General features: G+C 49.1%; 1 protein-coding gene across 4 annotated transcripts in view; it reads right to left on the minus strand.

Annotated features, from left to right (window-relative positions):
• Window positions 1–25862, minus strand: part of VTI1A (vesicle transport through interaction with t-SNAREs 1A) — a 1077795-nt gene extending 1051933 nt beyond the window's left edge. Inside the window, exon 1 of one of the 4 annotated variants that reach the window (XM_085603407.1) lies at window positions 25676–25862. In XM_085603407.1, the coding sequence (XP_085459533.1) occupies window positions 25676–25769 (94 nt within the window). In that variant the 5' untranslated portion in view covers window positions 25770–25862. The remainder of the gene's footprint in view (window positions 1–25675) is intronic. The other 3 variants (XM_085603404.1, XM_085603403.1, XM_085603406.1) reach the window with 3 other exon arrangements.
• Between the last annotated feature and the right edge of the window lie 395 nt (window positions 25863–26257).

The following is a 26257-nucleotide window of genomic DNA, read 5'->3' on the forward strand; positions in this document are numbered from 1 at the left end:
CCGAGTGGGCTGCAAGGCGATAGCCCCGTCTGTTCATGGCACGAAAGGAGTTTCCAATGAGGTGTGTTTCCTGCAGAAATACTATATCGGGTGAAATTCGTTTTAAGAACTGCAGGACCACTCCCCGTTTTATCCTGTCCCCCAGTCCATTGACATTCCAGGACAAAAGGCTCAGTCCCCTACCCCCCATCATAGCCAACACCGATCAATCTCCCCCCAGAGAGCACATTAGCGATAGAACAACAATACTTCTGCCTTGTGGTAGAAATAAACAATACCCAACCCCAACCCAACATCCCAAACAAAACTCCCCCCTCCCTGCACCCCTGCATGAGCCCAAACAGCCCCCCCAACTTGCAGTGTGCCTGTCGCCCCTGTGTAAACTAAACTACAAAGACCCCCTAGAGGAGGAAAGAGAACCCCCTCGAGACACAACACCACCTCCAACGGAGGGGGAACAAGACACAACAGTCAAGAGACCCTAGGCCTGGCCGAAAGGTGGCATCATCAGGAATGAACCCCAGTGTCAATACCTCATACCCGGTCCGGTGGGCACTCTCCTCCCGCCGCCCCCATCCCATCCCGATCATGTCCCCCAGACAAAGTGTCCAACCAGTCCCCGGCCACCTCAGGACGGTCAAAAAAGTGAGTGTGACCATCAGCCTCCACACGCAGCCTGGCCGGGAAAAGCATGGCGTATTTTAAGTTCATGTCTCGAAGCCGCCGCTTGACGCCCATGAAACTCAATCTCTGCTTCTGGACCGCCTGCGTGAAATCAGGGTAAAAGTTCACCTCCATGTTCTCCAGCTTAAGCGGCCCTTGCAGTCTGGAAGCTTGCAAAATCGCATCCCTGTCCCGAAAGTTGAAGATACGGGCAATAAGAGGCCGCGGAGGAGCTCCGACCTTCGGTCTGCCGCCAGGAACTCTATGGGCCCTCTCCACGGCGAAGAATTTACTCAGTCCTCGAGGCTGGAGATGGGTAGAAATCAGGTCCTCCACAAAGAGATCCGCCGCCGAGTCCTCCCGTCCCTCGGGCACTCCGATAATGCGAATGTTATTCCTCCGGGCCCTGCTCTCGGAGTCCTCCAGGCGCCGCTCCGTGAGCGCACTTGCCTGCCGGAGCCGGCGCACCTCCGTCTGAAGGGCCGCTACCTCAGTCGTGAGGCCCGATGCTGTATGGGCCAAGGAGTCAACCCGGTCATTTGTCTTAGATAGATCTGCTCTAACAAGGTTGACATCGATGAGGACAGCATCGAGTTTGTGCGCCAAGGTGTCGAATTGTTGGCCTACTGAGGTCTTCATCTCAGCAATGGCGCCCATGACGTCCTGCAAAGTCAGATCCGTAGGCAAATCCAAGGCATCCGGGGGACACTCGGAAGACTTGTGCGATCCGCCGGGAGACCCCTTCGGGAGGGTGTAGCGATCCATACTGTTGACCTGAAGTGCGGTGCCACGCCGGGTCGATTTGACCTTCAGCCGATCTCCATCCTGCTTCGTGGCCATCGTCGTGTATCTCGCACCCTCACCAGTCACGCAGCGGAGAGCAAGCAATCAAGGCCGAGAGCCCCGGGTGTCACCTCAGGAGGGCGGAGCGGGTCCCCACAGGCAGGCAGGCAGGGTCCCCCAGCGAGGCCACCACCACACAAAGAGGCGCTGTGGTCCCACTCGTGATGACGGCAAGGGGACTCAAAAGCGAAAGTGAAAGTGTGGGGTACGCGACTCGCCAGGCTCGGCCCACCGTTGTTATTCACTTCGCCACTGGGTCACCCCCAAACTCGAGTCCGGGGTCAGGAGAGAAGCAGGCCGCAAACTTCAGTCGATGCTCACCCCGGCCCCCGGGGTCCGATTCAAAAACGGAAAACGGGTACCACCTCGGCTCAGGTTCACCGACACAGTCCCCTCAACCGATTCAGGATGAAGACAGGATAAACGTAGGAGGTCGCGGAGGTCCTCGGGAGCCTCGCACCTACGCGGCCATCTTGGTTGCGCGCTAGGCTCCTCCATCAGCTTAAGACATTTAAGGTGCCTGCTCTTGGTGCTACGCTCTCTGGCGGAATGTCTACAGTAGTGGTAGTGTCAGATACAGATACTAAGGGTGGGGCAGAATCCTCAGTCTGCCACAAGACAGAAAAATCACCACTCGTTGTTGGTTGTCAGTCAGGGACATCTAAATCAGACAAAGCCAAGAAACGATTTGCCAAAGGAAGGGCCGTGGGCGTGGGCTCACTGTTATTAAAGATGGGTTTGTAAAGATGACCAAGAGTGAACATACATATGTTTGTCTTAAGACCCGGCAGTAACTCACGGGTGCGCATTAAAGAATGAACAGTATGGGGTCTACAAACATTTATAACGATACAATCCCCAGTGATATTTTTAACAGATGTGCCCACCCAACCCACTCTCCGCACCATTAAAATTTCATGTAATCTAGCCGGTTCGAAACCCTTGTGTTTCCTCAACCAGTCCACACATTTGTTACGAAGGTCCACCCATGACTCCTTCTTTGTGTCAGACAAACAGGGGACTCCGGCCAGGATTATTACGTTGGGGTGTGATGCGGGGGGGGGGGGAGGTGCAAAGTCTCGGTGTTAGGGAAAGACTTTAGTGGACTTGGGGCTGTGGGCAATGATCTGGCTTCATGACCCAGTATTTGAGGAGGAACGATCACCGGAGGACATTGCGATGAACTACTATGTAAACACTGGGGACCGTTATTAGCATTAGCCATCCTGGATCCTAGGTTGCCAAGGTCCCCCGTCGAACGAGTCAATATGGATAGCGAGCTGCGCTCAACAGCCAATGGGACAGGGGCTGGCTCCCGAATAAATAATTGCTCCAAATGTATGAGTCTTTCCTGTAAGGAGGCAAAATTTGTGTCAAATAAGGCCTTAGAGTGGCTGACAATAGCTTTTAAACCCGATTCCAGTGCTAACATAGTCATCCTTACTTTGAGAAATGGTAATCTCATCAGTTTGGGTACCCATCGACACAGTATTAGGAGCAACAGTTGTTTTCAATGAAGTTTGATTACGATTTACGGGGCAGCAATGAGTATTAAGTTTATTGTTTGCACCCCTTTTCCGTTTGGCCGGGGGGCCACTAGTTTTAGACTCTCCAATTAATTTAGAGGTGCGAGATCTAGTGCGGGTTTTATTACCGCTAGAGCAAGTACCTGAGGGTAAATCTGAGATAACTAATGGGGAGGGTTGGGGAGAGGGCGTCACAGGTATTAAAGGCAGTGTTGGTGATGCGGAGAGGCGATGGTGTATAATATCTCCTTGTGGCAAGGCATCAAGAGAAGTGCGTCGCTGAGCCGTTAATAAATCTAAGGATAGACGCCGCTCAGTTAGCTCAATCTCATGTGTCAACAGGCTCTCTGCCCTATTCATAAAAGCGTCAAGAGTCCCCACTGCGCCCTTATGTCTATTCATATTGTACTATTTGGAGGGCCCCCCTCGAATCACAGATGCACTAGTGGGCCAGCAAATCTAACAGTCGGTAGATAACAAAGTCACCTGGGCACATGTGTCGGTATCAGCAGCAAATCCAAGGGGGGTGTCCCGGCCCGGCCTCCTCTGGCCTCGGATGGCCACAGACGGCCCGTCCTTTGCCCGGGCTTAGCCCGGCACGTCCCGCGCGCGTCCCGCGAAGCGGGCCGCAACGCAACTTATACGCGCCTCCTGGCGCTACTGCGACGTCCGGGTACCGCGCCGCCGCTGGGGCAGCCGGGAATTGTAGTCCCGGGGCGGCGACGCTGAAGCCTCCACTCGCTGGTGTCACCCTTTGACTCTTGGCGATGGACCGGCACCCAGGAGAGGTCTGCGCTCATTAGAAGCTGGCACCCCTTGACTCTTGGCGATGGCGACGTGAACAAAAGGCAGGTAGGTCTGTTCCCCCCGCTTCGCCGGCCGCAACGTAACTTATACACGCCTCCTGGCGCTACTGTGACGTCCGGGCACCGCGCCGCCGCTGGGGCAGCCGGGAATTGTAGTCCCGGGGCGGCGACGCTGAAGCCTCCACTCGCTGGTGTCACCCTTTGACTCTTGGCGATGGACCGGCACCCAGGAGAGGTCTGCGCTCATTAGAAGCTGGCACCCCTTGAGTTTTGGCGATGGCGGCGTGAACAAAAGGCAGGTAAGACACGCATTGACAAAACCAAAAGGCTGACCACCAATGCCAGGCCTATTGGCTTTGCCAATGCTGGTTTATTTTCATGTTTCCCATAATCGTGTAGAAACCGATTACACTGATTTTCCATTATGAATATTTTTTTGAAAATATTAGCATGTAGCAACACTTTTACTAACTGATGCTTCAAAGAAATGGTACCTAAAATGTTCAGTAATTTAGCAAAACATTTGTTTCCTAGTTGCATTTGTTTGTGAATATTTTGTTTTGAAAGCAAAGAATCATCAATCTTGCTTTCAAGATTCTGCAGATATTTGGATCTTATTAGAGAGCATTCTGGGAGCATTATAGTAGCTTCATATTGTTAAACTTTTCAAACAAGTGTACACATTTTTATACTGGAACCATTATCAGTAGGGTAATCCAAGCTTACAACATTTCCTCTGAGCGCTCACCCTAATAATAAAGGCTTTGTATTAATGAACCATAAATACAAGTTTGAATAGCATTTACATAGGGACACAAAAATTACCTTAGCAGCAGACAATTCCCTTCCCTGATCCATAATGTGATACTGTAAACTGGCAGCCAAAGGGTTTGTGCTGTAGGGGTTGGACCAACTTGTCTGAAGGACAAAATAAACAAACACCTGTTGACCTTGACCCCAAACAATATGTCCTGGGCATTGGACTATAGGAATTCCACACCCCTGTGAGGGGCAGCATTTGGAGGTCACAGGCATACTCCAGCTGGATCAGGGTGCTGGATCAGGGTGCTGGATCAGGGTGCTGGATCAGGGTGCTGGTTCAGGTGGGTGGGAGCCTGTTATGTCCCTGTGGCTAGACTAGCCCTTGGAGTCACTCTCTTTGACTCAGCAGGAGGGCAGCAAGCAGCAGTTTAGCAAGGCACTAGTCCATCAGAGTGGCAGCCCTTTCAGCAGCAGCAGCGGTCCTACTTTCTGACAGAGTCTCCACAGGTCCAGAAATGTATTGAAGAGTTGGTGTCTGAGGTCCAATACATATACCTGGTGCCACCGTTGATGTGGGGGAAGCTTATATGGGTTTTCATTTGAAGTGCACAGGTTTCCTGCCTCCAGACTAACTACAGGAGATATGCAGCCTTTGTATGGAGGCAGGACACAGCCTATTCAATTACAAGCAGTGCTGTACCCAGCTCCACCTTCCCATCCTGCAAGTGCATGTGGCTGGCTAAGAGGAATACACCAAGCCCAGCAGTCAGCTAAACGTAGTCATGTGACCCAGTGACAGGCTACAGGCAGGCACTGAATGATCTATGGCAGGTAAATGCCAACTTTCTAAAAGTGACACTTTATCATAAGAAAGGATTTTTCATTACAATGCCAAATAAACCAAACAAGCACTGGTTACTTGTTCCCATTTGGAAGCTAAAGTTTACTAAATGCAATGAAGCACCTCCAATGTTACCCCATGGAAGATGTAGGCCTTGCAGTAGTGAAAACTAACTTAAGAGTTTTTCACTACCAGGGCATGTAAAACTTAAAAGTACATGTCCAACTTTTTAAATACACTCTGGGCTGTCCAGGGCCTGCTCTAGAGGTGACATATGTATTAAAAAAGAATGTATAGGCCTGGCAAAAGGTTTCTTTTGCCAGGCCGAAATGGCAGCCTAAACCTGCACACACAGGCTGCAATGGCAGACCTGAGACATGCTTAAAGTGGGTGGCACAATCAGTGCTGCAGGCCCACTGGTAGCATTTAATTTACTGGTCTTTGGCACAGATAGTGTCACATTACTAGAGACTTAGAGGTAAATTAAATATGCTGTTTGGGTAATAAGCCAATTCTGCCATGTTTTAAGGAGAGAGCACAAGCACTTAAGCACTGGTTAGCAGTGGTAACAGGCGCATTGTCTTAAAAGCCAACAAAAACGAGTTCAGAAAACAGGAGGTGAAGACAAAATGTCTGATGATGTCCCTGCAGAAAGGGCCATGCCCAACAACCCACAACCCAGCTTCTTCTTTTATTACTCATTGACTTTACACTCACCTTTGACCATGTACAGCATTCTGATGCCTTTTGTCTAGGTCCACGCTATGGAAATACCATATAAATACATACAGCAGTCTAAGCATGATTTTATCAGTGCTGTTGCGCTGAAAGCAGATACTAAACCCAGATCTGTTGACTGGGTGTGAGTGTTTGATTGGTTCTGATGCTCCGTCCATCACCACCCCCTTTTGTACCACTTTGTTCGCCATAAGTTGGCAGGGTATGCTCAGACGTGAGTCCCTTGCTCACTTTGCCACTGGATTCAAGCAAGCTTGGCTGAAGACGGCTGAAATGCCAGAAACCGGTCCTAGGAAGCTTGTTTCCGGTCCAGGGAAGGCATGGCTTGGCAGTTCGGGCTGGACTGTTCCCATGAGGCACAGGGTCAGACTGATTTGCATATGGCCATATCTGAACTGGGGTGGCAGAGTGGGCTAAAGAACGGTGATGGATCAAACCCAGATCTGTTGACTGGGTGTGAGTGTTTGATTGGTTCTGATGCTCCGTCCATCACCACCCCCTTTTGTACCGCTTTGTTCGCCATAAGTTGGCAGGGTATGCTCAGACGTGAGTCCCTTGCTCACTTTGCCACTGGATTCAAGCAAGCCTGGCTGAAGACGGCTGAAATGCCAGAAACCGGTCCTAGGAAGCTTGTTTCCGGTCCAGGGAAGGCATGGCTTGGCAGTTCGGGCTGGACTGTTCCCATGAGGCACAGGGTCAGACTGATTTGCATATGGCCATGTCTGAACTGGGGTGGCAGAGTGGGCTAAAGAACGGTGATGGATCAAACCCAGATCTGTTGACTGGGTGTGAGTGTTTGATTGGTTCTGATGCTCCGTCCATCACCACCCCCTTTTGTACCGCTTTGTTCGCCATAAGTTGGCAGGGTATGCTCAGACGTGAGTCCCTTGCTTACTTTGCCACTGGATTCAAGCAAGCCTGGCTGAAGACGGCTGAAATGCCAGAAACCGGTCCTAGGAAGCTTGTTTCCGGTCCAGGGAAGGCATGGCTTGGCAGTTCGGGCTGGACTGTTCCCATGAGGCACAGGGTCAGACTGATTTGCATATGGCCATGTCTGAACTGGGGTGGCAGAGTGGGCTAAAGAACGGTGATGGATCAAACCCAGATCTGTTGACTGGGTGTGAGTGTTTGATTGGTTCTGATGCTCCGTCCATCACCAACCCCTTTTGTACCGCTTTGTTCGCCATAAGTTGGCAGGGTATGCTCAGACGTGAGTCCCTTGCTCACTTTACTACTGGATTCAAGCAAGCCTGGCTGAAGACGGCTGAAATGCCAGAAACCGGTCCTAGGAAGCTTGTTTCCGGTCCAGGGAAGGCATGGCTTGGCAGTTCGGGCTGGACTGTTCCCATGAGGCACAGGGTCGGACTGATTTGCATATGGCCATGTCTGAACTGGGGTGGCAGAGTGGGCTAAAGAACGGTGATGGATCAAACCCAGATCTGTTGACTGGGTGTGAGTGTTTGATTGGTTCTGATGCTCCGTCCATCACCACCCCCTTTTGTACCGCTTTGTTCGCCATAAGTTGGCAGGGTATGCTCAGACGTGAGTCCCTTGCTCACTTTGCCACTGGATTCAAGCAAGCCTGGCTGAAGACGGCTGAAATGCCAGAAACCGGTCCTAGGAAGCTTGTTTCCGGTCCAGAGAAGGCATGGCTTGGCAGTTCGGGCTGGACTGTTCCCATGAGGCACAGGGTCAGACTGATTTGCATATGGCCATGTCTGAACTGGGGTGGCAGAGTGGGCTAAAGAACGGTGATGGATCAAACCCAGATCTGTTGACTGGGTGTGAGTGTTTGATTGGTTCTGATGCTCCGTCCATCACCACCCCCTTTTGTACCGCTTTGTTCGACCATAAGTTGGCAGGGTATGCTCAGACGTGAGTCCCTTGCTCACTTTGCTACTGGATTCAAGCAAACCTGGCTGAAGACGGCTGAAATGCCAGAAACCGGTCCTAGGAAGCTTGTTTCCGGTCCAGGGAAGGCATGGCTTGGCAGTTCGGGCTGGACTGTTCCCATGAGGCACAGGGTCAGACTGATTTGCATATGGCCATGTCTGAACTAGGTTGGCAGAGTGGGCTAAAGAACGGTGATGGATCAAACCCAGATCTGTTGACTGGGTGTGAGTGTTTGATTGGTTCTGATGCTCCGTCCATCACCACCCCCTTTTGTACCGCTTTGCTCGCCATAAGTTGGCAGGGTATGCTCAGATGTGAGTCCCTTGCTCACTTTGCCACTGGATTCAAGCAAGCCTGGCTGAAGACGGCTGAAATGCCAGAAACCGGTCCTAGGAAGCTTGTTTCCGGTCCAGAGAAGGCATGGCTTGGCAGTTCGGGCTGGACTGTTCCCATGAGGCACAGGGTCAGACTGATTTGCATATGGCCATGTCTGAACTGGGGTGGCAGAGTGGGCTAAAGAACGGTGATGGATCAAACCCAGATCTGTTGACTGGGTGTGAGTGTTTGATTGGTTCTGATGCTCCGTCCATCACCACCCCCTTTTGTACCGCTTTGTTCGACCATAAGTTGGCAGGGTATGCTCAGACGTGAGTCCCTTGCTCACTTTGCTACTGGATTCAAGCAAGCCTGGCTGAAGACGGCTGAAATGCCAGAAACCGGTCCTAGGAAGCTTGTTTCCGGTCCAGGGAAGGCATGGCTTGGCAGTTCGGGCTGGACTGTTCCCATGAGGCACAGGGTCAGACTGATTTGCATATGGCCATGTCTGAACTAGGTTGGCAGAGTGGGCTAAAGAACGGTGATGGATCAAACCCAGATCTGTTGACTGGGTGTGAGTGTTTGATTGGTTCTGATGCTCCGTCCATCACCACCCCCTTTTGTACCGCTTTGCTCGCCATAAGTTGGCAGGGTATGCTCAGATGTGAGTCCCTTGCTCACTTTGCCACTGGATTCAAGCAAGCCTGGCTGAAGACTGCTGAAATGCCAGAAACCGGTCCTAGGAAGCTTGTTTCCGGTCCAGGGAAGGCATGGCTTGGCAGTTCGGGCTGGACTGTTCCCATGAGGCACAGGGTCAGACTGATTTGCATATGGCCATGTCTGAACTGGGGTGGCAGAGTGGGCTAAAGAACGGTGATGGATCAAACACAGATCTGTTGACTGGGTGTGAGTGTTTGATTGGTTCTGATGCTCCGTCCATCACCACCCCCTTTTGTACCGCTTTGTTCGCCATAAGTTGGCAGGGTATGCTCAGACGTGAGTCCCTTGCTCACTTTGCCACTGGATTCAAGCAAGCCTGGCTGAAGACGGCTGAAATGCCAGAAACCGGTCCTGGGAAGCTTGTTTCCGGTCCAGGGAAGGCATGGCTTGGCAGTTCGGGCTGGACTGTTCCCATGAGGCACAGGGTCAGACTGATTTGCATATGGCCATGTCTGAACTGGGGTGGCAGAGTGGGCTAAAGAACGGTGATGGATCAAACCCAGATCTGTTGACTGGGTGTGAGTGTTTGATTGGTTCTGATGCTCCGTCCATCACCACCCCCTTTTGTACCGCTTTGTTCGCCATAAGTTGGCAGGGTATGCTCAGACGTGAGTCCCTTGCTCACTTTGCTACTGGATTCAAGCAAGCCTGGCTGAAGACGGCTGAAATGCCAGAAACCGGTCCTAGGAAGCTTGTTTCCGGTCCAGGGAAGGCATGGCTTGGCAGTTCGGGCTGGACTGTTCTCATGAGGCACAGGGTTAGACAGATTTGCATATGGCCATGTCTGAACTGGGGTGGCAGAGTGGGCTAAAGAACGGTGATGGATCAAACCCAGATCTGTTGACTGGGTGTGAGTGTTTGATTGGTTCTGATGCTCCGTCCATCACCACCCCCTTTTGTACCGCTTTGTTCGCCATAAGTTGGCAGGGTATGCTCAGACGTGAGTCCCTTGCTCACTTTGCCACTGGATTCAAGCAAGCCTGGCTGAAGACAGCTGAAATGCCAGAAACCGGTCCTAAGAAGCTTGTTTCCGGTCCAGGGAAGGCATGGCTTGGCAGTTCGGGCTGGACTGTTCCCATGAGGCACAGGGTCAGACTGATTTGCATATGGCCATGTCTGAACTGGGGTGGCAGAGTGGGCTAAGGAACGGTGATGGATCAAACCCAGATCTGTTGACTGGGTGTGAGTGTTTGATTGGTTCTGATGCTCCGTCCATCACAACCCCCTTTTGTACCGCTTTGTTCGCCATAAGTTGGCAGGGTATGCTTAGATGTGAGTCCCTTGCTCACTTTGCCACTGGATTCAAGCAAGCCTGGCTGAAAACGGCTGAAATGCCAGAAACCGGTCCTAGGAAGCTTGTTTCCGGTCCAGGGAAGGCATGGCTTGGCAGTTTGGGCTGGACAGTTCCCATGAGGCACAGGGTCAGACTGATTTGCATATGGCCATGTCTGAACTAGGGTGGCAGAGTGGGCTAAAGAACGGTGATGGATCAAACCCAGATTTGTTGACTGGGTGTGAATGTTTGATTGGTTCTGATGCTCCGTCCATCACCACCCCCTTTTGTACCGCTTTGTTCGCCATAAGTTGGCAGGGTATGCTCAGACGTGAGTCCCTTGCTCACTTTGCCACTGGATTCAAGCAAGCCTGGCTGAAGACGGCTGAAATGCCTGAAACCGGTCCTAGGAAGCTTGTTTCCGGTCCAGGGAAGGCATGGCTTGGCAGTTCGGGCTGGACAGTTCCCATGAGGCACAGGGTCAGACTGATTTGCATATGGCCATGTCTGAACTGGGGTGGTAGAGTGGGCTAAAGAACGGTGATGGATCAAACCCAGATCTGTTGACTGGGTGTGAGTGTTTGATTGGTTCTGATGCTCCGTCCATCACCACCCCCTTTTGTACCGCTTTGTTCGCCATAAGTTGGCAGGGTATGCTCAGATGTGAGTCCCTTGCTCACTTTGCTACTGGATTCAAGCAAGCCTGGCTGAAGACGGCTGAAATGCCAGAAACCGGTCCTAGGAAGCTTGTTTCCGGTCCAGGGAAGGCATGGCTTGGCAGTTCGGGCTGGACTGTTCCCATGAGGCACAGGGTCAGACTGATTTGCATATGGCCATGTCTGAACTGGGGTGGCAGAGTGGGCTAAAGAACGGTGATGGATCAAACCCAGATCTGTTGACTGGGTGTGAGTGTTTGATTGGTTCTGATGCTCCGTCCATAACCACCCCCTTTTGTACCGAAAGCAGATACTACAGCAGACATTTAGGTGGTATATCTAGTTTGCTATCAAGTTTAATGCCCCAGCACTTCACTACAGTAGATGTAGTGGAAGGATGCCCAAGTTCTGTTGTGGGAAATTTTGGGATGAAAACACAGTACTTTCCCAAAATCTCCATTTTGTCCGAGTTGAGTTTAAGCCAATTGTTCGTCCAGGTCTTAATGTGACAAAAAAATTGATGCAGCCCTGAAACAGCATGAGGAGTACCACTGAGCTGAAAAAGCAGTAAAGTGTCATAAGTATAAGTGCAGAAATGTCAACAGACTGAGCTAATCAAGAGGGGCAACTGGCTGGACATAGATATTAAACAAGTGCAAGGGGAAAGAGGTGCAAGGGGACAGGAACAATCTCGGTGGCACACTGCAGTTGACAATATATATTTTTGAGGCTGAAATTTCCTAAGGAGATTTTCTGAGTTGTGTTGCTTAGGAAAGAGGTGACCAGGGCAGAATATAGTCAGACAGACCAATGCCGTAATGTTTCTGACATAGGATGTGGTCAACAGTTTAAAATGCCAGAAACCGGTCCTAGGAAGCTTGTTTCCGATCCAGGGAAGGCATGGCTTGGCAGTTCGGGCTGGACTGTTCCCATGAGGCACAGGGTCAGACTGATTTGCATATGGCCATGTCTGAACTGGGGTGGCAGAGTGGGCTAAAGAACGGTGATGGATCAAACCCAGATCTGTTGACTGGGTGTGAGTGTTTGATTGGTTCTGATGCTCCGTCCATCACCACCCCCTTTTGTACCGCTTTGTTCGCCATAAGTTGGCAGGGTATGCTCAGACGTGAGTCCCTTGCTCACTTTGCCACTGGATTCAAGCAAGCCTGGCTGAAGACGGCTGAAATGCCAGAAACCGGTCCTAGGAAGCTTGTTTCCGGTCCAGGGAAGGCATGGCTTGGCAGTTAGGGCTGGACTGTTCCCATGAGGCACAGGGTCAGACTGATTTGCATATGGCCATGTCTGAACTGGGGTGGCAGAGTGGGCTAAAGAACGGTGATGGATCAAACCCAGATCTGTTAACTGGGTGTGAGTGTTTGATTGGTTCTGATGCTCCGTCCATCACCACCCCCTTTTGTACCGCTTTGTTCGCCATAAGTTGGCAGGGTATGCTCAGACGTGAGTCCCTTGCTCACTTTGCCACTGGATTCAAGCAAGCCTGGCTGAAGACGGCTGTAATGCCAGAAACCGATCCTAGGAAGCTTGTTTCCGGTCCAGGGAAGGCATGGCTTGGCAGTTCGGGCTGGACTGTTCCCATGAGGCACAGGGTCAGACTGATTTGCATATGGCCATGTCTGAACTGGGGTGGCAGAGTGGGCTAAAGAACGGTGATGGATCAAACCCAGATCTGTTGACTGGGTGTGAGTGTTTGATTGGTTCTGATGCTCCGTCCATCACCAACCCCTTTTGTACCGCTTTGTTCGCCATAAGTTGGCAGGGTATGCTCAGACGTGAGTCCCTTGCTCACTTTACTACTGGATTCAAGCAAGCCTGGCTGAAGACGGCTGAAATGCCAGAAACCGGTCCTAGGAAGCTTGTTTCCGGTCCAGGGAAGGCATGGCTTGGCAGTTCGGGCTGGACTGTTCCCATGAGGCACAGGGTCGGACTGATTTGCATATGGCCATGTCTGAACTGGGGTGGCAGAGTGGGCTAAAGAACGGTGATGGATCAAACCCAGATCTGTTGACTGGGTGTGAGTGTTTGATTGGTTCTGATGCTCCGTCCATCACCACCCCCTTTTGTACCGCTTTGTTCGCCATAAGTTGGCAGGGTATGCTCAGACGTGAGTCCCTTGCTCACTTTGCCACTGGATTCAAGCAAGCCTGGCTGAAGACGGCTGAAATGCCAGAAACCGGTCCTAGGAAGCTTGTTTCCGGTCCAGAGAAGGCATGGCTTGGCAGTTCGGGCTGGACTGTTCCCATGAGGCACAGGGTCAGACTGATTTGCATATGGCCATGTCTGAACTGGGGTGGCAGAGTGGGCTAAAGAACGGTGATGGATCAAACCCAGATCTGTTGACTGGGTGTGAGTGTTTGATTGGTTCTGATGCTCCGTCCATCACCACCCCCTTTTGTACCGCTTTGTTCGACCATAAGTTGGCAGGGTATGCTCAGACGTGAGTCCCTTGCTCACTTTGCTACTGGATTCAAGCAAGCCTGGCTGAAGACGGCTGAAATGCCAGAAACCGGTCCTAGGAAGCTTGTTTCCGGTCCAGGGAAGGCATGGCTTGGCAGTTCGGGCTGGACTGTTCCCATGAGGCACAGGGTCAGACTGATTTGCATATGGCCATGTCTGAACTAGGTTGGCAGAGTGGGCTAAAGAACGGTGATGGATCAAACCCAGATCTGTTGACTGGGTGTGAGTGTTTGATTGGTTCTGATGCTCCGTCCATCACCACCCCCTTTTGTACCGCTTTGCTCGCCATAAGTTGGCAGGGTATGCTCAGATGTGAGTCCCTTGCTCACTTTGCCACTGGATTCAAGCAAGCCTGGCTGAAGACGGCTGAAATGCCAGAAACCGGTCCTAGGAAGCTTGTTTCCGGTCCAGAGAAGGCATGGCTTGGCAGTTCGGGCTGGACTGTTCCCATGAGGCACAGGGTCAGACTGATTTGCATATGGCCATGTCTGAACTGGGGTGGCAGAGTGGGCTAAAGAACGGTGATGGATCAAACCCAGATCTGTTGACTGGGTGTGAGTGTTTGATTGGTTCTGATGCTCCGTCCATCACCACCCCCTTTTGTACCGCTTTGTTCGACCATAAGTTGGCAGGGTATGCTCAGACGTGAGTCCCTTGCTCACTTTGCTACTGGATTCAAGCAAGCCTGGCTGAAGACGGCTGAAATGCCAGAAACCGGTCCTAGGAAGCTTGTTTCCGGTCCAGGGAAGGCATGGCTTGGCAGTTCGGGCTGGACTGTTCCCATGAGGCACAGGGTCAGACTGATTTGCATATGGCCATGTCTGAACTAGGTTGGCAGAGTGGGCTAAAGAACGGTGATGGATCAAACCCAGATCTGTTGACTGGGTGTAAGTGTTTGATTGGTTCTGATGCTCCGTCCATCACCACCCCCTTTTGTACCGCTTTGCTCGCCATAAGTTGGCAGGGTATGCTCAGATGTGAGTCCCTTGCTCACTTTGCCACTGGATTCAAGCAAGCCTGGCTGAAGACTGCTGAAATGCCAGAAACCGGTCCTAGGAAGCTTGTTTCCGGTCCAGGGAAGGCATGGCTTGGCAGTTCGGGCTGGACTGTTCCCATGAGGCACAGGGTCAGACTGATTTGCATATGGCCATGTCTGAACTGGGGTGGCAGAGTGGGCTAAAGAACGGTGATGGATCAAACACAGATCTGTTGACTGGGTGTGAGTGTTTGATTGGTTCTGATGCTCCGTCCATCACCACCCCCTTTTGTACCGCTTTGTTCGCCATAAGTTGGCAGGGTATGCTCAGACGTGAGTCCCTTGCTCACTTTGCCACTGGATTCAAGCAAGCCTGGCTGAAGACGGCTGAAATGCCAGAAACCGGTCCTGGGAAGCTTGTTTCCGGTCCAGGGAAGGCATGGCTTGGCAGTTCGGGCTGGACTGTTCCCATGAGGCACAGGGTCAGACTGATTTGCATATGGCCATGTCTGAACTGGGGTGGCAGAGTGGGCTAAAGAACGGTGATGGATCAAACCCAGATCTGTTGACTGGGTGTGAGTGTTTGATTGGTTCTGATGCTCCGTCCATCACCACCCCCTTTTGTACCGCTTTGTTCGCCATAAGTTGGCAGGGTATGCTCAGACGTGAGTCCCTTGCTCACTTTGCTACTGGATTCAAGCAAGCCTGGCTGAAGACGGCTGAAATGCCAGAAACCGGTCCTAGGAAGCTTGTTTCCGGTCCAGGGAAGGCATGGCTTGGCAGTTCGGGCTGGACTGTTCTCATGAGGCACAGGGTTAGACAGATTTGCATATGGCCATGTCTGAACTGGGGTGGCAGAGTGGGCTAAAGAACGGTGATGGATCAAACCCAGATCTGTTGACTGGGTGTGAGTGTTTGATTGGTTCTGATGCTCCGTCCATCACCACCCCCTTTTGTACCGCTTTGTTCGCCATAAGTTGGCAGGGTATGCTCAGACGTGAGTCCCTTGCTCACTTTGCTACTGGATTCAAGCAAGCCTGGCTGAAGACGGCTGAAATGCCAGAAACCGGTCCTAGGAAGCTTGTTTCCGGTCCAGGGAAGGCATGGCTTGGCAGTTCGGGCTGGACTGTTCTCATGAGGCACAGGGTTAGACAGATTTGCATATGGCCATGTCTGAACTGGGGTGGCAGAGTGGGCTAAAGAACGGTGATGGATCAAACCCAGATCTGTTGACTGGGTGTGAGTGTTTGATTGGTTCTGATGCTCCGTCCATCACCACCCCCTTTTGTACCGCTTTGTTCGCCATAAGTTGGCAGGGTATGCTCAGACGTGAGTCCCTTGCTCACTTTGCCACTGGATTCAAGCAAGCCTGGCTGAAGACAGCTGAAATGCCAGAAACCGGTCCTAAGAAGCTTGTTTCCGGTCCAGGGAAGGCATGGCTTGGCAGTTCGGGCTGGACTGTTCCCATGAGGCACAGGGTCAGACTGATTTGCATATGGCCATGTCTGAACTGGGGTGGCAGAGTGGGCTAAGGAACGGTGATGGATCAAACCCAGATCTGTTGACTGGGTGTGAGTGTTTGATTGGTTCTGATGCTCCGTCCATCACAACCCCCTTTTGTACCGCTTTGTTCGCCATAAGTTGGCAGGGTATGCTTAGATGTGAGTCCCTTGCTCACTTTGCCACTGGATTCAAGCAAGCCTGGCTGAAGACGGCTGAAATGCCAGAAACCGGTCCTAGGAAGCTTGTTTCCGGTCCAGGGAAGGCATGGCTTGGCAGTTCGGGCTGGACAGTTCCCATGAGGCACAGGGTCAGACTGATTTGCATATGGCCATGTCTGAACTAGGGTGGCAGAGTGGGCTAAAGAACGGTGATGGATCAAACCCAGATTTGTTGACTGGGTGTGAATGTTTGATTGGTTCTGATGCTCCGTCCATCACCACCCCCTTTTGTACCGCTTTGTTCGCCATAAGTTGGCAGGGTATGCTCAGACGTGAGTCCCTTGCTCACTTTGCCACTGGATTCAAGCAAGCCTGGCTGAAGACGGCTGAAATGCCAGAAACCGGTCCTAGGAAGCTTGTTTCCGGTCCAGGGAAGGCATGGCTTGGCAGTTCGGGCTGGACTGTTCCCATGAGGCACAGGGTCAGACTGATTTGCATATGGCCATGTCTGAACTGGGGTGGCAGAGTGGGCTAAAGAACGGTGATGGATCAAACCCAGATCTGTTGACTGGGTGTGAGTGTTTGATTGGTTCTGATGCTCCGTCCATAACCACCCCCTTTTGTACCGAAAGCAGATACTACAGCAGACATTTAGGTGGTATATCTAGTTTGCTATCAAGTTTAATGCCCAAGCACTTCACTACAGTAGATGTAGTGGAAGGATGCCCAAGTTCTGTTGTGGGAAATTTTGGGATGAAAACACAGTACTTTCCCAAAATCTCCATTTTGTCCGAGTTGAGTTTAAGCCAATTGTTCGTCCAGGTCTTAATGTGACAAAAAAATTGATGCAGCCCTGAAACAGCATGAGGAGTACCACTGAGCTGAAAAAGCAGTAAAGTGTCATAAGTATAAGTGCAGAAATGTCAACAGACTGAGCTAATCAAGAGGGGCAACTGGCTGGACATAGATATTAAACAAGTGCAAGGGGAAAGAGGTGCAAGGGGACAGGAACAATCTCGGTGGCACACTGCAGTTGACAATATATATTTTTGAGGCTGAAATTTCCTAAGGAGATTTTCTGAGTTGTGTTGCTTAGGAAAGAGGTGACCAGGGCAGAATATAGTCAGACAGACCAATGCCGTAATGTTTCTGACATAGGATGTGGTCAACAGTTTAAAATGCCACTGACAAGTCCAGCAAAATAAGGGTGTTGGCACTGCTGACATCTGCTTCTTTCTTGAAATGTCTGTGGCTGCTAAACCTGACAGCTCAGTGCCCTCTCTTTGTTTAAAACCCAATTGTGCATTGTTTAGCACTTAAATGTTTCCAGATGTGCTGAAAGCTGCAGAGCTACATGCCAGTCAATGATTTTACGAAATAGGAAGCTAAGGGTGCCTCAACCCCACATTCTGATATATTTGGGTAAAAGCATTACCATACATTGTGATGAGGATTATAGTTGCTGTTCCAGTCAGGGGAACCAAGGCGTCGCTGAACAGGATATAATCAATACATTACTGTCTAAAGTAGACTTACGAGCAATAGGTATATATACTCTACTGTCCATATGGAGCTCACGGCATATGTCCCTAAAGTCCATCTAATGCAATGTTTTATAGAATGCACTCAAATTGTTCCCACCCCTTGGTGGACTTACATCCCACACTGAGTTAAAGTCCCCCGAATGTGATGTCTGCAAGTGATCCCAAAAAGCACTGAAGGAGTTCATCTTGGTGTACTTTGGGCATATGTGGTGGCAATCATTAATAGTTTGTTCCAACAGAAAGCCTCTGAGCATCAACACTCTGTTTTTTATCCATCTGGCTGCCATCACAGAGAAAGGGAAAATGACACCCTAATAAAAAAAAGAACACACCTTTGTGTTATGAGGCAGCAGAGAGATAATAGGCTATGGGAAATAACCTGTGTTTTATCAGGCCCCTAGTCCCTCTACTCAGGGTTGTCACCTAAAGACACGTGACGTCTGGCCGGTCTTCCAAGAACAACCTCTAGATCACAACCCTCGTCACAGTGATATTAAGCCGTTAAACGTTTAAGAAGACTACTTTACTATGTCTTGTCAGCCAGACATGGCATCCTGTGACCAGAGAGCTCAAAACGGCCAGTCCCAGCCTCAGCACTGCAGTTGTTATCAAATAGCAATGTAGTCATGCATACTGACTCAATTGTGTAGCAAGGTCTCATGTGAGATCTGAAGTGCCCATGTCACCCCTCCGCAGCCTTTCTTCCTCCTTTCATAAAAATCCCAAATATAGATTAACTTCTGTGAAACTTGGTAAACAGGCATCCAAAATATTAAGATATAACAAAAGGAGATTAGGATTGACCTCAACTTTTATCTAATACTCAAGCTGACTTGAAGATGAGCCCCATTACAGTTCGTATGCTGCACAGTTGCAGGAGCAGTGGGGTGGAAGCTGGGGTGCGGTGGGTGATAGCTCAGTCATATCCAACAACTTGCCGTCTGCTGCAACCGAACCTGCAGGGTAGGCTAACCAGCCCAGGGTCGCACCCTTTCCACCAGTCGAGAAGTTGCAGATTCACCTCCCTTTACACACAAAGGTAGATAAGTTTCCTCTTCCCCCCACTGGGCAGTTCTTCGTGGTCCCCAACATGACTGTCCAACATCACAAAATGTATTACTTCACTCACTGCTACTGCTCATTGAATCTGTCACAGTTCTCTTTAAAACTACTGGTACCATTGTGCTTTTTGCTGGTGCTATGCCCACCGCTTCCTCTGCGATTTTGGGTTCAGCAAATCATCTAAAAATCTCAGTCCTGATGCTGCTGGGGATTTCTCAGCATCAAGTGGTTTGTTTTTAATGCCCCCTTCATTTAGTTCCATTTACCAAACTTTTATTGGCACTTATCTATTTCCAAGGTGATAGGATTTGTCTCCAGACTTGTGGCATTCCAAAGGGATAAATCGATCTGTATAGTACTCTTCTGGCATCCGCATTCTCTGTTACGGCTCTAAAGTACCAGTAGTGTGTTTTGTGATAGGACTTGAAATATTGTGCATGAAAAGTTTTGAATGGCCACTTAATTTCACGTCCTGGCCGTTTGGAGAAAAAGTAGTGGAAGTTAGCTGGTACATCACATGGTCTCTGGGTGTGTTGTGGTCGCCTGGTTCCCACTTAATGCACCCTGTGCTGGTGATTCACCTCACTTACCACTCCCAGCAGTGAGGAAACGAAGCACAGCACAGCACAAATGAGTTTGGGTTGGGTCCATTGGCTCCACCCTCAATGCCTCAAATGTGGTGGTTCTTCCTGCACGATTTATAATCCAATTTCTCCACCATGAAGAAGGGGGCTTCTAGGTACAATTTACATTATCAGATTGTCTTAAAGATAGCTAATAAACCCACTTTAATATCAGCCTCCACCTTGCCTCAGAGCATTAATTTGTCGCCTCTGACTTTCCAGTGCAGTTCTTGCTAGAATGTTCTGAAGGCTCTCAAGCTTTGTGTTGTTTTGGCAGGAAGCTGTCACGTTTTGACTCTGATGGATTTCTACTTGGGCCTGCTATTCTTTGTTTGATTGTTGGGCGCTAGAAAGGACCGCAGGCCTTTCTGCGTGCTTTTGTTGAGAGGAATTCACCTTTTGCAGTTTAAGCTAGGTCCTTGTGCAGGATCACTTGTACATCAATATCTATAGTGTAGACAAGTTATCTGTCCCTGGGGCTCTCAGCTGTGAAATCATCCTTTAAGGAGACTGCCTACACACCCGACCGGGATCAATGAATTTGCACACACAACATTTTGCAGCAGTGTTGGGTTATTTTGATTATAGCTCCTAAGACATTCGACATGCAGCTTGTGCATCTAAATCTCGGCCCATTCATGCGGCTGTTCAAGTGGGAATATTTATTCAAGGAGCATCATTTGCTCCTCATCTTCTATGTAGAACATTCCCACATAGTACACTTTCTAGTGCTCATTTCAGACCCCTTCACTGTTCTCAGGGTTCCTACCTGGAACCTTTGTACTGAATGATATCTGGAATCTGCTGGCCTGTCCCAGGCCCTTACGCCAGTCAGAAATCTTGATTTTGGAGGCGAATGCTCAAGTGTATAAGTCAATGTAAAAAGTATTGGGTTTTTTTTAATGGCACCCGAGCATTTAGTCGCTTTCTAAGTTCTACACAGGGCAGATTTATAAAAGGTACAAAGTAAATGTATACTCATAAGAGGCGAAGATAGTGAGATGAGTGTGAAAGAGCGTGGGACAAAGTAATAAGGAGTTTGCTGCACCAATGTATACCAGAGTCTCCCGAGACAATACTCTCAATATGGAAGAGCAGCTGGATCATTATTTATTCCATAACGTTTTCTGAAAATATGATATCACCAGGGGCTTTGGAGGGAGAGCGGTAGTGATTCAGGTTGGTCCCGATAGATTTGGCAAGAGACTGAAAGGAGCAAAACTAAAGAGAGCAGAGTAAAAGGCAAAGCAAAAATTCCTCGTTTTTAAGAGCCACACATCCATCTGTTCAGTCATCGCAAATAAGCATCAGGATAGAACGCACTGGGGCAACGTCCAGGATAAGGTGAGATGCTGGAGGCAATTAAGTCTCTTTGAGGCCCTGAGCTAGAGGCAACGCTGTTATGTCACAGTGAGCTGGACAGGGGTTACAATGACAGGTGAAGGATAGGACACAGGCAGGGAGAGCCGGTTCCGAGTGGGGAGTCAGGTGGTGTGGTTTGAGTGAAAGCAAAGTCTGGCAGGGCTCTTTTGCTCAGTGGGGTAAAGGATATTAGCAGTGGTGATACAGATATACTCTAGTCCGGGTTTGATTAGGTTATATGCCCCGAGTCTGGTCTTAGTAAGAGGCATGATTTTCATTTGCAAAGGTTGTTTCCGCCAAAAAGACAGAGCTGGTGTGCAGTAATATCAGGTAGGCTCGTTAGCTGTTTCCCTGTGATTTGTGTGGGATGTAACTTTTTTTCTGAGGCAGAAGTACTGAATCAAAGTAAAACTGGAGCTAAGAGGTGGGGACACGAAACACCTCGATGGCGCTTTCTAGCCATGTTTATTCAGCAGCTGCATTTGACTGGAATTTCTAGACAATGAGGTGCTGAGAAGGAGGATTAAGGGTCGAGAGTGTGGCTATTACGGAGCTTGAGACAGATAAGAAGAAGGACCTCATCAGTGAGAAGCTTTTCAGATTGATAACATCGGCAGACGTTTTGTGCCCTTTAAATTGGAGAAGATCTATTTGAATAAAAGAGTTTCCATTATCCACCAGCATTGTCAATGCCAAAAGGTGCCTTGTCTGTCAATGATATATTTAAGCATTCAATAAGTCATCATACATTCACTCTGTCATTCATCATAGCACTCATGCATCCAATCATCCATCCACTGACTTATTCATACATTCTTCCACTTGCACAAACATTTAACTCACACACACAAACTCAACACAATATACAAGTTAAATTAAAGAATACAAATAAGAAAGCAAACAATGCTGGCTAAACATGGCAGGCATATGTTTTCAATTGCATGTGAAACTAAACATAGTAGTAGTGGCCAGCGGTCTTGCAGTGGTAGTGTACAAGCTGTTTCATTGTTTTGAAGTTCCAGCATGGCTGTCATGTTTTAAAACCAGTGTTGACTATCTTGAAATGGTAACACAGTAAAACTATGTACAAAGCCATTCAGTGACGCCTGTCTGTAGGCTGCTTTAAAACTAATGAAAATAGAAATATGATAAGGAAAGAAATGAGAGGAAAATGGAAAAACAAAGGACTGGCCATCCAGTCATGGCATGGCATGGAAGCATGCTCCTGTTCAGGTGGATGTGTACTGATCAGAAAAATGCCGCCGCTCATAGAGCAACAGATCCAATGTCTCAAATGCTGACCCACTGACCCATCAGCTACTGTCTCTATTGCCCGGTGAGTGACAGCATTTTTAATTATTTGATTTATTTTCGTCTCTTTTTATATCCTGATATATTATACATGGCGTTTTCATTGTTTTCATTACAAGGTCTGGGTGACAAGTCTATCAGACGGTCCAACGAGATTCCCACAAAAATGATTACAGTATAAATGTTCTAGCCTATTAAGTTTGCCAGAGGGGATAATCAACACCAAAATCATTGTCTACAAAAGGTAATCTGAGAGATTTTATGTAGCAAACTACATGCCTGCAGGCTTAATACAGTATAATAACTACTCATCCTTAAAAACTTATTGGCTCAAACATAGTGTTTCATAATAAATAAATGATACAAATTGTATTTGTCTGCATCTGGCATAACGTTTTCCTATGAATCAATAAGTCCTAGAGCCTTAGCCTTTGGCTTGACATCAAAACCAACACAGGTTTGCTGAAGTGCACTTAACAAAATTATGGTAGCAGTGTAAAGGACTGCTATATATCCAATGGTGTACAGTAGGGGTGTGTTGTTAATTGTGTAAAGAATGGTGCTACCATGATGCCTGAAACAACCTCCTGCTACCTAAGGATGTCGTTCAAGCTTGTAGCCACAATGGCCCCAGCCAAACACAAGATAAATAGAAAAGGCAAAAGAGCACACAATCAGATTAGGTTCTAACAAAATCAAAAGTTAAACAGTTTTTCGTTTTGAAACGTATCTGAGTTTGTTGCATAGGTTCACTTGAAAAGAGCAAATTATCTATACTGCCAACATGTGTTTCATCCCACTGGACTTTCTCAATTCTGCAAAAGAATACACCAAAAGCAACAATTACAATAGTTAAAAATATGTTATACGACCAACCATAAAAAAGTTGAACAAGAGAAATGTGTCATGGGCCACATTCAGAACTTCAAAACAAAGTCTGTGCCGAGCAACGGAAAAAAGATATTACAGAAATCTGGAATCCCGGTGTCCAAAAGTCACAGTGTGGTCCAGTCAAACATCAATATCAACCCAGGCTGGTGCTGGGGAAAAACTGTGAAACTATATCCAATGCTCTCTTCCCGTGGTGAGACACCCATGTCATACTTTACTTAGGCACAGGGTCAAGACTGATTTGCATATGGCCATATCTGAACTGGGGTGGCGTAGTGGGCAAAAAAACGATGGATTTAACCCAGATCTCTTGACTGGGGGAGAATGTCTGCATTGTCAGCATTCCGTCCATCATTTGTTTGTTGTAACGCTTTTCGCCCTAAGTGGGATGGGTATTCCCAGACGTGGGACCCGTGCTCACTACGCCACTGGAGTCAAGCTATCCTGGCTGATGACGGCTGATAGCCAGAAACCGGTCCTAGGATGCTTTATTCCGGTCCAGGGAAGACATGGCTTGGCAGTTCGGGCTGGACTGTTCCCATGAGGCACAGGGTCAAGACTGATTTGCATATGGCCATGTCTGAACTGGGGTGGCGTAGTGGGCAAAAGAACGATGGATTTAACCCAGATCTCCTGACTGAGGGAGAATGTCTGCATTGTCAGCATTCCGTCCATCATTTGTTTGTTGTAACGCTTTTCGCCCTAAGTGGGATGGGTTTTCCCAGACATGGGACCCGTGCTCACTACGCCACTGGAGTCAAGCTATCCTGGCTGATGATGGCTGATAGCCAGAAACCGGTCCTAGGATGCTTTATTCCGGTCCAGGGAAGACATGGCTTGGCAGTTCGGGCTGGACTGTTCCCATGAGGCACAGGGTCAAGACTGATTTGCATATGGCCATGTCTGAACTGGGGTGGCGTAGTGGGCAAAAGAACGATGGATTTAACCCAGATCTCTTGACTGGGGGAGAATGTCTGCATTGTCAGCATTCCGTCCATCATTTGTTTGTTGTAACGCTTTTCGCCCTAAGTGGGATGGGTATTCCCAGACATGGAACCCGTGCTCACTACGCCACTGGAGTCAAGCTATCCTGGCTGATGACGGCTGATAGCCAGAAACCGGTCCTAGGATGCTTTATTCCGGTCCAGGGAAGACATGGCTTGGCAGTTCGGGCTGGACTGTTCCCATGAGGCACAGGGTCAAGACTGATTTGCATATGGCCATGTCTGAACTGGGGTGGCGTAGTGGGCAAAAGAACGATGGATTCAACCCAGATCTCCTGACTGGGGGAGAATGTCTGCATTGTCAGCATTCCGTCCATCATTTGTTTGTTGTAACGCTTTTCGCCCTAAGTGGGATGGGTTTTCCCAGACGTGGGACCCGTGCTCACTACGCCACTGGAGTCAAACTATCCTGGCTGATGACGGCTGATAGCCAGAAACCGGTCCTAGGATGCTTTATTCCGGTCCAGGGAAGACATGGCTTGGCAGTTCGGGCTGGACTGTTCCCATGAGGCACAGGGTCAAGACTGATTTTCATATGGCCATGTCTGAACTTGGGTGGCGTAGAGGGCAAAAGAACGATGGATTTAACCCAGATCTCTTGACTGGGGGAGAATGTCTGCATTGTCAGCATTCCGTCCATCATTTGTTTGTTGTAACGCTTTTCGCCCTAAGTGGGATGGGTATTCCCAGACGTGGGACCCGTGCTCACTACGCCACTGGAGTCAAGCTATCCTGGCTGATGACGGCTGATAGCCAGAAACCGGTCCTAGGATGCTTTATTCCGGTCCAGGGAAGACATGGCTTGGCAGTTCGGGCTGGACTGTTCCCATGAGGCACAGGGTCAAGACTGATTTGCATATGGTCATGTCTGAACTGGGGTGGCGTAGTGGGCAAAAGAACGATGGATTTAACCCAGATCTCTTGACTGGGGGAGAATGTCTGCATTGTCAGCATTCCGTCCATCATTTGTTTGTTGTAACGCTTTTCGCCCTAAGTGGGATGGGTATTCCCAGACGTGGGACCCGTGCTCACTACGCCACTGAAATCAAGCAATCCTGGCTGATGACGGCTGATAGCCAGAAACCGGTCCTAGGATGCTTTATTCCGGTCCAGGGAAGACATGGCTTGGCAGTTCGGGCTGGACTGTTCCCATGAGGCACAGGGTCAAGACTGATTTGCATATGGCCATGTCTGAACTGGGGTGGCGTAGTGGGCAAAAGAACGATGGATTTAACCCAGATCTCTTGACTGGGGGAGATTGTCAGCATTCCGTCCATCATTTGTTTGTTGTAATACTTTACTTAGAATACCTTTCAAATATGATATCACACCCATGACTATATTCTAGATAAACCTGGCAGCATAAGAGATGTAAAATATCAGTTTGTTCTACTGAACCAGGCCTAACAGCAAGTAACAACAGAAGGGACCCGACCTCAATGGACAATAAGGGAATGTTAACACTACACAGACCGCGAAGCCAGTGGGGAGATGGGGGCGGGGGGTACACGAGTAAGTTGGAGAAATTTAAAAAGTCTTCTATAAACCACCACCATAGGGGCACCACTGTTTAGAGTGTCTCCATTTCAAAAACACAACATCCCGTTATACAATTGATTCAACACAAACATCTGCAGGCATCCTCCCACACTCAGCAAGTTTGCGCATCCCTTCTCTCCTATTGACATTCACTCGTTCAGTGTGCCAGTTAGCAGACAATGTTGTCTCACCAGCAGCCAGCTTGGGAATTCGCGCGATCCTGCCGGTTATTTCGGCGCTCAGCACCGAGTAGTCCTGCTCGTAACCCTCAAAGTCTGAAGACATGTTTGCACTTCTGCAGCCAACACCAGCAGCACTGACAGCTTGAGCCGCTTCCGATAACACACACACTCCACTTCCGGGCCCAGCTCCTCCCCTTCGCCTGGCCATAGGGGCAAAGAACACATTCACTGAAGCAAAGAGAGCCTCGCAGCCAGCGCGCTAACAACGTAGCCATCTTGAATGTGTGTAAATAACGTAGCCATCTTGGATGCGTGTACAATGACAGAATTCAGGAAACAATCTGAATGTAACAGTTTTTAGAGAAAAAAATGTGTCCTTACAATTATAAATACAACAGAGATTGTTTTCTAAAAACGGATGAAGGATTTATTTGTACACCAAAACCAATTAATGAAAAGTATATTTAATGATTTATTTACAACACAAAACACAGACTGATCTACCAAAGAAGGGGTTTAATCATTGTTTTTTTTCTCAACAGTAAGTTCTGAAGTATTACCATTCTAACAAACCAAAAATACTGAATTGCC

The sequence above is a fragment of the Triturus cristatus genome, chromosome 1_2, assembly GCF_964204655.1.
Source record: "Triturus cristatus chromosome 1_2, aTriCri1.1, whole genome shotgun sequence".
NCBI lineage: Eukaryota > Metazoa > Chordata > Amphibia > Caudata > Salamandridae > Triturus > Triturus cristatus.